Source organism: Poecilia reticulata, linkage group LG2 (assembly GCF_000633615.1).
Source record: "Poecilia reticulata strain Guanapo linkage group LG2, Guppy_female_1.0+MT, whole genome shotgun sequence".
Classification (NCBI taxonomy): Eukaryota; Metazoa; Chordata; class Actinopteri; order Cyprinodontiformes; family Poeciliidae; genus Poecilia; species Poecilia reticulata.
In genome coordinates this window covers 39,403,284-39,416,474 of record NC_024332.1, presented here as the reverse complement: position 1 = coordinate 39,416,474, position 13,191 = coordinate 39,403,284, and the positions used below count along the sequence as shown (strand labels likewise).

At 37.6% G+C, this 13,191-nt stretch overlaps 1 protein-coding gene across 1 annotated transcript in view; it reads right to left on the bottom strand.

Moving 5' to 3' along the window:
• LOC103460449 (neuropilin-2-like) overlaps positions 1-13,191 on the bottom strand; it is a 124,752-nt gene that overhangs the window by 23,591 nt on the left and 87,970 nt on the right. Inside the window, exons 13-16 of the mRNA XM_008402625.2 lie at positions 12,520-12,684; positions 7,016-7,284; positions 6,773-6,869; positions 5,296-5,328 (exon numbers count right to left, since the gene is read on the bottom strand). Coding sequence (XP_008400847.2) covers positions 5,296-5,328; positions 6,773-6,869; positions 7,016-7,284; positions 12,520-12,684 — 564 coding nt within the window. The remainder of the gene's footprint in view (positions 1-5,295; positions 5,329-6,772; positions 6,870-7,015; positions 7,285-12,519; positions 12,685-13,191) is intronic.

The window sequence follows — 13,191 nt, the reverse complement described above, 5'->3', positions numbered from 1 at the left end:
TTTATGTTGTTTTTATAAAATGACATAAAATGTTACAAAATTAAATAAAGTAAAATAGAAAATAACATAAAGCAGAGCTATTTAAACTTAAATTCYCAAGAGTATAAACAAGTTGTAGATTTTTTTAAAAACTATTTGGCTTATTTCATCATGTTGGATTTTACTGCCGACTGATGGTGTTTTTATTGGTGTTCCTTGATCTACTGAAATATCCAGAACAAAATAGACTCAAGTAAAAGTAAAAATATAAAAAAGACACTGAAACAGTAGATTTTACATTTTCCAGATGTTAAAATACACGTTTTYTTTATTTTGTTCAAATCATTGTTCAGACTGCCTCACCCATCTGCTCTGTTTCACTGAGTGCACTCTACCTGGTAGTGAAACACTGACTACTCATGCATACTTTACATAGCCAAAGTCTAATACTCCTACAAGCAACATAAATATGCATGAGTACTGAAAGCTTGAGATCCCTAGGAGCGGTGTTGGTCAGAAAGGGTAAAACCTTTGGTGGTTTTCACTGAACATCCCTCAAAATCAGGCAGAAACACACTCATCTTTAAATTTCARCTACATTGTCTAAGATCTACACAGCCAGAAACGTTTTATCTTGATTGGTTATTTTATCTTGGTTTTATCTTGCAAACATCACAAGCATCTGCTGCATATTGACACGCAAAGGCCCAAGCTATGCGCTCAAACTGAACCACAGAACGCAAACGATTTATTTCGGACTGGCTAAGCAAAAAACGTGGAACGCTAAGCCTTGATGGAGTTGTTTTGTTCTGTTTTGAGGGGGTCAAGAGTAACTAAATTCGGGTGGCGAGAAAGAGAGAACAAAATTGCAGGGTTGGGGGAAGGATAAGAGAGAAGGTATTACTGCAGGAGAGAATGGAAAGAAACAGAGAGGGGTCGGTAGAAAGTGAGACCGTAGAAGGGTGGGAGGGTAAAGAAGTGGAGGGAAAGAGCTAATCCTGCCATGATATCTTTAATCCTGCATTAAAGGGCTTGACTGAAACTTCAATACTCTGTCAACTCACTGTGAGAGGAACCTGCTGTGAGAACGAAGTTGTTGTGGAGAGAAATAGAGAGCGACAGAAAGAAACAGAGAGAAATGAAGCACATGAGCAGGAAAAAAAGAGAAAGAGAGCTCAGACGAGCAACAACTAGCCAGGGATCAGAAAGGAGAGAGAAATAATGAAAAGATGGAGCGGGATAGAGAATCACAAGGAAACCAGTCGACTTCATTTAGACTTTATCTGAAAGTTCAGATACGCTATTTAAGGGTTTACTTTGATAGTAAAGCTGCTCTCAGTGAGGTCTGGACTCAAAATTGCTTTGTGGTGAACAAAGAGACAATTTTAAGGGGAGAAAAAAAGTCTGTTTTGGTATCGRAGTCCTAGACTAAACTGAAGTCCCGATACCTATTCTCAGTGYATTGTCTGTGATTTTTATGTCAAGCACAAACAGTAGTGACATTTTACACAGTCTGGGCTTTTAAATAAAGGCTTATTTGTGTGGATACGAGTAGCAAAGCCATATTAGAAGCTATRCACATTTTTTTACTCTTTAAAATRATMTTTAGATTGAAAGACTATATTGGCCACTCCAGGTCTGTGCTCGTGCTCAGACACATTGTAAATGTAACCATAGTAACCCAGACAAATAGCCATTAAATTGGCAATAAGTTAATAAAGCATGAAAATCACTTCTTCTGCGGGTTTTCTGTGTGTTTGATTATCTGTAATTGCTCTAAATTTGATTATCAACAAGTCRTACTAAAACTGAGTAAACATAGTATCATTACCTTGCGTTTAGCTAGGCTATGGTTAGCATATTTACTCTGGTACAGGCAACAGTTGCAGGTTAAAATGGTTTAAGCTARGRGAAACACGTGAGTTTACTGAATACTGACGGATCACATGCATCTCTAGAAACARACAAAAAAATAGTTTCACCAAAGCTCCATCTGGAAACAACGAACACAGTAATATTAAACATGTTTGGTTTGGTGGCCAACAATCTCAATCTAATACTATTGATAAAATGTAGCTTATTATCTTAGTTTACTTTTATGCTACTTTGTTGTGAAYGTCATATAGCCATGATTTTCATCAAATTTGGATTTGGTGCTGACACTATTCCTTAAAGAATTGGATCTGTATTTGAAAACTCCTGAAGGRGAACATGCCTATTGACAATGCTTAATTTGTATTTTCAATTTAAGAAATGTGCTTAAGATCCCATTTGTAAAACAGAAAATAGTTGTAATATAGTTAATAGCAGAAGCCATATTTAATTTGCAAAGCATAATATCTTGATGGAGTTTACTGTAAATGCGACAGAAATCATTTAAGCCTCACTTTCCACTAATACCGACACAGTAATGAGTTTSAATGGACAAAAAATCCTGACACATTGTAAAGATTTACAATAATGGATGGGTCACATTTTTAACAAGCMTCTCCAGGGAGACTTTTAATCCTTGCTTCTGGCATTTAGTCCCATAAGAACTGCAACGTAGAACCTGCACTGCCATTAAAACAAGAGTCATATGATCACTGTCCAGGAATTAACTGTGAAAAGCTCAGCGAGGATTAGGTGAAATACTTGTGCTATGACTCAGCTGACTTGAGCTGTCTCTTGGTTTTGACTATTTTTGGGATTGTATCTGGATGTAGGAAACGCGAGTCAGTTCTGCTTACGCAGGCCAAATACTCTGACTTTGAATGTGTATTTTACCCTTGAATATACAAAATGTACAACTAAGCGCCAGTTCTGACATTCTTCTCGGAGGGTTCGGATATGTTTTAACATCACGGTCAGCTATCTAAACAACCGAACACGCAAAGCCAGTGGATCACGTCCCAAAMCCAGACTTTGAAAACAAGAAATCCGGGAGCATAATCTGCCTAAGCCTTTTATCTCCTCTCAGGCTGGGCTATTTGAGGATGAAGGAGCAACACTCAAAGAGAAAAAAAATGAGGAAAAAGAGAAGAAAAAGAGAAGTTGGATGGTGAACAGCTCTGCATTTTATGCAGGTAAGATCAGGGACTTTTTTTTAGGACCAGTAACAAAGCAAGACCTTTAGGAGAAAGAAATTAGAGAGGATAGAAAGAAAAAGATGAGGGAATTAATATAAAATGRTTGATGAGACAGGGAGAGTGAAAAAGTAGAAGTGAAGCTGATGGTGTTAAAAAAAATCTTACTTCCTCTGTGACCATAAAATAAGCTTTATGAAGATATTTGGGTGTAAACAGAGGCATTTCTCTTAATCCCATAGACCTCACCAGCTTAAATTTTCATTCAAAAGTGCTTTATAATATGAGGTCTTGAAAGTTAACACGTTTCTTTGAGGAAACCCACTTTGCAGCACAGAATATTGCTATATTGAACTTGACCGCAAACACACCTTTATGTTATTCTGTTGTCATAATAAAAACTGTGCATCACCAAGAGCATCACCCCACCATGCAGGGCCTCATGCAAAMGATCCATTCAGTCAACCTTCATCATTCTTTCTTTATGATGATCAATATATCAAATTCCAGCCGTCAAACATCCCCAACTCCTTTTAAAAGGGCTTATTATATCAATTATGTTACATATATTGCAACAATTACAGTACAAAAATAGGTTGGGAAAAAATCCACGTAAACAATGTCACATATAGTAAAATATTTTTTTGTTCTTGTCACAGCAGTCTGTTCAGTTTTATTTTGGAGAATTAAGGAGATTTTGTGACTATGGAGCTGTCATTACCCAATGTGAGTCGCTGTTAAGCTAACAGAAATGTCAATGTTTTATTTATTTATTTATTTATTTTTGTCCAGTTGAGGTCAGTGGTGAGTAAATGAATCCTATTGAAATGCAGTTAGCCATATTCAGGTTTAAATATCTTACTTAAGTCCAACATGAGGACAAAAAGGTGCAAATAACAGTTGAACAGATTTTTATTTCTTTAATACAAATGCTCAAAAGCAGTCAACCCTAACATATTTATGGATTTGTCAGTGGACCATAACTCCAAGTCATACTGTATTTGCAGATTTTTTTTAAACCAGGACAGAAAATACAGCTTGGGAATACAGCTAAAATAACTAGACATGGTATTGGTTGTCATTTGCAAATCAGCTAATCCAGGAGCACAATTCATTTTCTTTAGCAGTGACTGGCTGCGCCTCCCACATCCCCACCAAGACCAAATTTTTGCTGTTCAAGGGTTTCACTGCATATCTCTGTACTTTGYATATCTTTCCATATCCTCTACATCTTTGAATATGTTTTTTTTTAAATTTTGCTTCCTGTTTTATGATGATATTTTAAGAYGGCGTTTGAKGAGTTATGAGCATTTTTAGAGGGTGTTTCAGTGCGTCGCTGGTRGTTGTGGTCCATAACCTGCGCTGATYGCATGTGTTGGCATCTAATTTAAGGTGCTAGCACAGAGGTGACTCACATTGGGAAATTACTACTCCTGCATGACTCAGTTCAGTMRAAAAAAAAACAGCATTAAAATGYTTATCCTCAGTAAATTTGCATTATTTAAGGCAAATRTACTATGTACTTGGTAGACAGAACTTTACGTTACCCATAGCTTAACATCTTCTATTTGAAAGTCAGAAAACCTGATTTGATTTTATGCTGAACTAGTTACTACTGCAGAACAAGCGCAACAGGATGATTCTGTCCAAGTCCAAATAAATAGTATGTTATTGCTTTTATCATGTGGAAGGCATAACGTTATTGGATTTATTAGGGATTCATTAGGGGCCTCTGACTTTCCAAACTGGACTTAGATAACAGAYGTTCTTACTTCATATCGGTGCAASTTACCTTTTTAATCACAGAAAATAAACACAAAAATGTACTTTCTTTTAACGCTTTGGATAGTGTGTGGCAGTAAGTTACTTAAACAGATGAGCACAGCACCAAAAAGGTCCTTGGCAGAAAGTTAATGACCAAAGTAATGTTGTTTAGTTGTCTTTTCTCCAAGCTCCATTCTGAGCAGCTCATTCATCAGAAATCCCTCATTAAACTACTAAAAAGGTGCTGACTCCTGTCTTCTACACGCAACTACATATTAGTACTCAATTCCCATCATCTTAAGAAATAAAAATCCCAACAAACTGTTGGGAATTGAGTCGAGCTGTTGAGACTTGTTCAGTGAGATTCCCCACGGTTTAAAACTGTTGCTGTGGGCCAGTGCAATGCTACAGGCTGAGCTTAGCATCAGGCAGGAAGCACAGACAGATTGGCAGAAGGATGTACAAATGCACAAAAAGCAGAACTTACTGGGAATGCCTGAAGTTAAAGCAGGGAGAGGCTCTGTAAAAGAGAAAGAAGGAAACAGGAGAAATGTTACTAGAAATGTTAATAAAAACTAATTATCAAATGCCATTTATATCCATTTGTGTAGGATATTTAATCTAAAACTTTTCTTTACAACATGGATTTCAAATATGTGAATGTATAGCTCATAATTTAGGGCTCTCTTACTGCAAATTAGATTTCAGAGGATGGAAACCTTTTTTTAAACTGTATGAAAAGGTACGACAGTGTATGAGGGTCATTGTAGATTGAAAAGAAAGGGGTACATTTCTGCCAGAAAAATTCAGAATTTTTAGAATAACCTCAGAAATCTTTTTCTAGAAAAAATATATAATTTTCTGAGTTTAAAAAGTCAATAATTTGCTAAAAAATACTCAAAWTTTTTTAGATTAATTTCAGAAATATTGAAATATTTGAGAAAACCCCCCAWATTTCTTAGTTTTTTTCTGGAAAATGTCTGACATTTATTTTCTATCTGCAATGGTCCTAATATGTCCGTCATACAAGGAGTTTTTCTCRTAAAAAGGAGAGAAACTGCAGCTACTTTTTCTATTTTCTCACCGATCTCGCTCTTCCTAGTTCCTTCTATCTCATGACCTCATTTCTTACTGTTTCCTAAACACAGCTCCAGTGTCAGCAAGCATGCTGACAAGTAGAAGAGAGGAAATGGATGAAGATGGGGTGAAAAGGTTACGGGACAGTGTGAATATAAAAGAAGAGGACTGGGATGTAAGGATGGTCAAAGGTTCATGGGAACATGACCTGAAATTTGCTGCTGTTTATTATTTGCTGGAGGTTATTAAAAGTGAGAAAATCGAAAGGAAACGGAAAAAATAAAGATCATACAGGCAAAGGGTGAGATGAGATTTGATTAAAAAAGTAGAAAATTGGTGGAAAAACTCAGGTCATACTGTAACGTTCACTCCAAAAAATGTGGGATCGTTTGTATATCATATGAAAAAAGTGATTGGCGTGTGGTAACAGCCACAGATCTCAGTTTTTAACAGTTTGGCTTCTGTCTGTAGGCATTCAGTTATGCACTACTTCTAGTTATTTCTCTGAAATCTCTATGGTTACACAAACTGTGAGCACAAACTTAGTTTTGCTGCATGATGTCTGACAAGTTGGAGAAGATGACTTCAGATGTTAGGGGTGGATAAAAACGTAGACAATGAGGGTGAGAAGGAAGGAAGGAAGACGCAGCAGGATGGGATGGCACAGGAAAAGATAGAGGGAGATATAATGAAAAATTGATTAAAATCCATGCCCAAAGGTCGTTTGCTGCTACGTTCATTTCTTATTTATATGCATTTTTTTTCTCGTTTTGACACATGCAAGTGCAAATTAGATCAGTTTTATTAACATTTACCCTTTTTCATCCAGATCCCAGGTAAACACAGAACAAACAAATATTGCCATATGGGACAGATTTGTGACTTACGTGCACACTGCCCTAGTTCGATGCTGTTGCTCATGTGGATGTTGTCTATCCTGATGTGGCCTCTAGTTGGGTGATCAAAAAACCCCTCAAACACCACCTGCGCCAGAAAAAATGGTCTTATCAGGAGGAATTTGTTTATTATTTCAAAAAAAAAAAAAAAAACACATAATAAAAAGAGTCATCCTATCTTTTTTTTTTAATCCAAAGCTTTTAATGACTGGAAAATTGTCAGCATCTGCCTACCTGATACTCTCTGGGACTTTCGGGGAGGACGGTCCGGCCCTCTCTCCAGTGTGGCCCCTGCTCGCCTTTTAGCGCCCATAGGAGGGTCTCCACCTGGTCGCTGTCCCTCAGCAGGACCCGTAGAGTCCCCTGCGCCTCCCCCTGGAGCTGGTAGTAGAAGAGAAGGCAGAGAGAACCTCGTTCTGGCCCTACTTCGGGGCTCAGCAGTCTGGCCTTCTTGCGCTGGGTGTGGCTGCCTGCATCCAGGTGGAGGTAGTTCCCTGAAAAATCTGGAAGGGGAGAAATAGATGGTGTTTACATGATTTTAATCCTGTAGATTAGTTGAATTTTAGTAAAATAAATACAAGTAAATATGATGTTAAGCCCTTGTTTGACTCGTCAGTGACTTTGTTGCCTTTTTCAACAGAGAGTTTTAGTTAAATTGTAACTTCAATAAAATTCTAGTTTTTAACATTGAAAATTGTTTTATTTTAATGGGTTCTGATTTTTAAATGTACTAAGAGCATCAGAAAATGCACAGTTTCACTGATTGTACTGGTGTAGTTCAGATTTTTTATCGCTTTGATATAAACACAGCAGTATAACTTAGTGTTTCATTGAAACAATATTCATTAAAACAAATGTTTTGAGAATATTTTACTATATGTATATCTGCATTCTTGTAGCAAGTTAAAGCATATAATTCAAGAAATTACCACCACTGGGTAGTTTTATAGGATAGGTGCAATATGAAACATGATTCTTACATTTTTTTCACTAACTCGTTCTTAGATAATAAGATTTTAGTCTGTTTAGTTCGGCCTACTTTGAGCTCCTTTCAGAATGAGATGTTTTAGGGCTTCTTGTCACTTTAAATCCAAATAAGCTGCTGGCCACGCCCCAAAACATTTACACTTGCATGTGAAAATGGCTGCAAACAGATGCACAGTTATACAACTGTCCATCTTTGAAAAGCAGAAGTAGAGCCTAATGCACAACCAACAAGAATACACCAAGTGGTTTATAAATAGTAAGTCTACAGTGAAACACTTGTCTTTTTCAGCAGCCATTGTACAGCGCATAACCAGCTGACCAAACATGCTGGAGCTCTAATTAATTTGCTAGGTGACTTGCTTGGGTTGCTAGGTAACGACACAGTGCGTCTCAACAATCGGGACGGTTTTGAAACGGTTCCTTTTCCAGGCACAAAAACATGCAAAAAGTTTATTTGGCATCTTCGGTCTCCTTTAAATGAGGCCTAATCACAAACACAATGCTTTATAACAAAGTCATTCTGTCTTGAGATAGTTTTGCTCTTTTTTTTAATCCATCTGTCCGTCTGTCCATCCATCCATCTCTCAGAATTACAAGAAATATTGAGCAGCTTTTGCAGCACTCTGTGCTCAATAAATAATGCATTAGATTTGAGGTAGCTCAGCTCTTCACTTGGAGGCATTGAGAAAAGGGGGACCTAAATTACCATTGCTCATTAAATACACTTAGGGAAAAAGTTGCAGTGTTTTTCTGTCGTTCCACGTTTGATCTTGGCTGACGTACAAAGGGAAGGAATTAATTAAAAACTCTCCATGGGAGAAACAGAGATGTAGAACTGGCTCTGAGGGAAAGAGGAAAATAAATCCTTATCTCTCGATGCTATCTTTGTACATGAGCTTTGGTCCCACTTTCATTCTCCTTGTTTATGTTTACATCGTTGTTAGTGTGTTTGGAGGTTTGTCCATCAAACCTCCAAACACACTGACTTGTTCTGAGTTCTATGCTAAAAGCATTTATTGCTGCTATAAGACGTGCATACATTTCTGCACAAGGCTGAGTCGCCAATAAGACAAGATCATAAACTAACATTTTACTTCTTGGCACATTGATGGGAAATTATCCACCTTGACTTTAATGAAAGAATGTTGGTGTAAACCTCTTGTTATCCTTCTTTTTAAAGCATTTTGGAGTTGAAAATATTATAAGTCAAATAATCACATCATTAGCAGAGGAGGTATTTCAGCCATTTGATTGCGATGTGTTGGTCAGGGACAAATCTAAAAGTTGCAAACATGATGGAAGTTGAACAGAGTCTTGGGTCATTCAGATTATGTTTTTTGAGCAACGGGCTACTTTAACATACCTCCACAAAAAGGAGCTTTTTTTTCTATGCGTATAGCCCAGCGTGAGAAATTTCAGCATATTTCAAAAAAGAAATAAAATAACTTATGAGCTCTGTTCTGGTTGGCTTTTCTCTTTTAAATCCCCCAAAAAAGGACTCTTAATGGCAGGGGCTGCCCATCAGATTTGCATACACAGACAGCTTGCAGACGGGGAGCCACGCTAATGTTGCTGTAGAACAAGACTTAATGTCATGTTGCTGTCAAACAAGGAGACAGGGGCGCTGCTAAGTCAATTTCACATCATCACATAAACGTACTGGGAAGCACACACACACACGCACACGCCCCCACACACGCGCACACACACACACACACGCACACACACACACACACAAAGCGCAGCCCAGAGAGATAGGCGTTCGAGCTTTGCCTTGTGTCACGGTTCAGCTTTTTTACGAAGGAGCTGTCCAGTCAACCGTGAACTTGATGGTTTCAACAGATACGATTAAAACCTTGCTACGTAGCAAGGTCATATATGTGTGGGAAGGAAGTGAACCCACAAACTTTGAGTGTTTAGTTATAGGTTAAAGTTATGGTGTGGAGAAGTGTGTGGAGCATTGAACACTGCAAAAACCCAAAATCCTACCAAGGATTTTTGGTCTAGTTTCTAGAGCAAACATCTTAGTACACTTGAAATAAAACAAAACTTACAAATAACTTTGTAGAAAGATATAAGAGCTTGTTCTACTGGCAGATTATTTCACTATAATTACGTTTTCATCAATATTAAGGGATTATTAACTTGAACAAGCTCCTATTTCTTGTTGAAAAATTACTTGCAAGTCAGTTTTGTCTTATTTCAAGTGTACTAAGATTTGCAATAGAAACAAGAAATACTTGGCAAGATTTTGTGTTTTTGCAGTGCATAGAGTTTTTGCAGTGCATAGAGCTGAAGAGTAACAGTAACACTCTGTCAAAGCCATCAACTCATCTAACTGCCCTGGGCAATGTGCGTGCACCTTATAGATGTGTAAGCTTTATGATAACGTGTACGTGTGATTGATAAAACAGTCTTAGTTATCCTCCTGCTCTTATTAAAGATGCACAGATGTGGAGAAAAGGAAAGCACCACCGAGGGAAATGGAAGAGAGGTCAGCGAGGAGAGAAGAAGGCAATCTGACTGATGGAGAAAGAGGGCTGGAGGTGGAAAATGGAGAGAAAATGCTAAAATTATACAAAGCAATGCGAGTTGAAATGAAGGTGAAGAGCTTATAACAAAGGGATGGATTGAAGGAGGCATGGTGCCGTAAGGGGAACAAAGAAAAATGAGACGAGGACTGAGAACAGAGACAGTTTTGTAAGAACATTAGAGGAAAGAAAAATATATGATAGTTAACAGGGGAAAAAAAGGGCAGAAAACCCAGATGAGTGTAAGGAACAAAGATATACCCATAGCAGCCACTTTATTAGCAAAGCTTTGTCAGTATTTGACTGTACTCACTTTCCTCCAGAGCTTCTGTAGTTCTTCATGTCATGGGTTTCTGAAGGTGCTTTTAACACTCCGATATTTTGGTCGATATCGACATCATAGTATCATGCACTTGTGGCAGATTTTGACACCAGTCTCTCACTTTACAACTAGCAAAAGGGACTGAGATTTGACTAATATTATTTGGCTGTGGAGACCACTGAAGTACAGTGAACTCATCGTCATGTCTGTCAAACCACATTTAACTTATCTGAGTTGTTTATCGTGGTGCATTATTCCATTATTGTGCTCAGTTTCAACATCAAAACGTCTCCATTACTGTTTCCAGATAACAAAGTGCAACAAGCTTCTGCTGCAAACACCTGAAAGGCTATCTTAGCTAACCAGCAATTGAACAAGTGTACCTAATAAAGTGGCCAGAAGGTGCATAAAAGACGCAATACACAATGAGAGATAAAATCTGTGCAAAGAGCAAATAAAAACAGTTGTGTCTGTGTGTTATATTTTGACAAAAAGAGGGGAAAAGAACAATACAGACAACTCAGTAAACTAGGCTATAGGAGAGGAAACTCTTTAAGCTAGCATTTATCTCCAAACTTTAATTAAGGCACTGTACACACTTTCAGGAAATCAAGAGAGAAATCCTTGCATCATGGTTGCTTCCAGTGGTTCCTCACAGCATTGGGATGTGTGATTTTTCTCCAACACACTTTGATGTTAATTAGCTCTAAAAAGCTTTGTTCTAAGAAAGGTTTAAGACATGTTTAGAAATTGCCTGAAAAATAAGACGTTTCTTGAAGCTGCCTGCAAACAGCTTAGAGTTAAATATATTCTTGAATATTTCTGTATGGTTGAGTTACTATTAATTTTTAAGTTTTAAACCTGCATAGGATTCAAAAATTGCAAAGTCTGCACATTGTCTGTTACAAGTTACATGAAAAGTTAGATTTCCTCTTGTAGTAATGATGCAAACATGAAACGTGTCGCTGTTGTATTCCAATATCAAATACAATTTTTGCCATTCATCTTTTCCAGTGAAAACACTGTGATTAGGGTAAACAACAGGGCTCTGGAGTGTGTTCCCAATATGCTTAAGGCAACGCAGTCAAGCTGAGCCAGGTCTGGTTGGAAGTAGAAGCAAAACAAAAAAAACCAGAATGGCATTCACTGCTGATAACATGTTTAAGTCAAGTCTATGCATTTAAACATGGACAAAGCAGAGTCACAAATAGAGATATCACTTTGTGTGTGACAGAAAAAGTCAGAAATGTAAAAAAACTGTGTATTCCTGGGACACGATGTATGTTTTACATGTGAAGGCAGCAACACTAAATTTATTTTGGTTGGTTTAAGTTGGTTTCAAAGTTGAACATTTCTCCTCAGATGTCCGTCTCGTTCAGATTTCCCACTCAGATCTCCAAAACACAAACCTTAGCTGTATATGGATAACTTATTAACACCTATAGCTCCTGGACAGGTACCTGCATTCCAAATGTACAAATACAAAAGCTTTTTCTGATGCTTTAAAACAATTTGTTTTGAGATACTAAAATTAGTTTTCTTTATTGTACTCTAAACTGAAAGTCAGCAGATAGGCTTAACCGCTACTAATTTCTCTCATTTTAATCCCTCAAAGCAAGTCTGCTAAGTTTTTTTTTTTTTTGACTTATTAGCTGTCACAAGTATTCACAGAGATTGATTGGCAAAGCTATGGTGTTCATATGCAAAGCCATAAGCAGCAGTGATGAAAAAGAAGCTTCATTTAAACCTCATGCCTTAGCCACAGCAGGGATGCTCTAAATGATAATCATAGGTAAAAGTCAGTTTCATGAATCTTAACCTGCTCTAAATTATTCCTGTTTTGGTATCGTCTCAGTGCTGTGCATGCTGATATTCTTCAGAGGTGTCGCTGTTCTTACTGTCTGATCCCAGCGACAGGTCCTGCCACGTCCCATGAGTGTTGTGTCCATTTGAGCCGCCGCTGGCGCCGTGCAGGGTCCAGCTCACACCTGAGTGCGGATCGGCCGACCAGCCGCACAAACTCTTCTCAAAGTCACACACGGCCGACAGGGATGGCGTCGTGGCTGTGAGTTGAAAATGAAAGACGGATCACGAAGGAATACGAACTGTGCAAAATCACCAAACGTCTACCTGCATATACTTGAAATAAGACAAAACTGGGAACAAGACCAAAAAGTAGTGCATAAAGAAAAGAAACACTGAAAGAGACGCAAAAAGAAACACAAAAATAATTACAATTTCTTTCTAAAGAAAGACAGAAGGAAAGAACGTTTGTAAAAATCTTTTCACTCTTTCAGAATGTATTCTCTTCTGTTTCTTACACAGTCGTGTGTTAGAAATTAAATGCAACATATTCTCTTTCATTCAGTACTATTGGATTTCTCTTGAGAGTTCAAAATGAAACTTTGCCTTTTCTTCTGTTTTGATTAAGCTGAGAGATTCCACTGTCTGTGTTTGTTTTGCCATTTAAAAAAGAAAAGATCTTCACACATACAAAAGGAAGGGTAAAGGACAGACGAGAGTAAAAATGTAAACGCAAGAGAAGATAAGTCAGTCAAGAACTACTAACC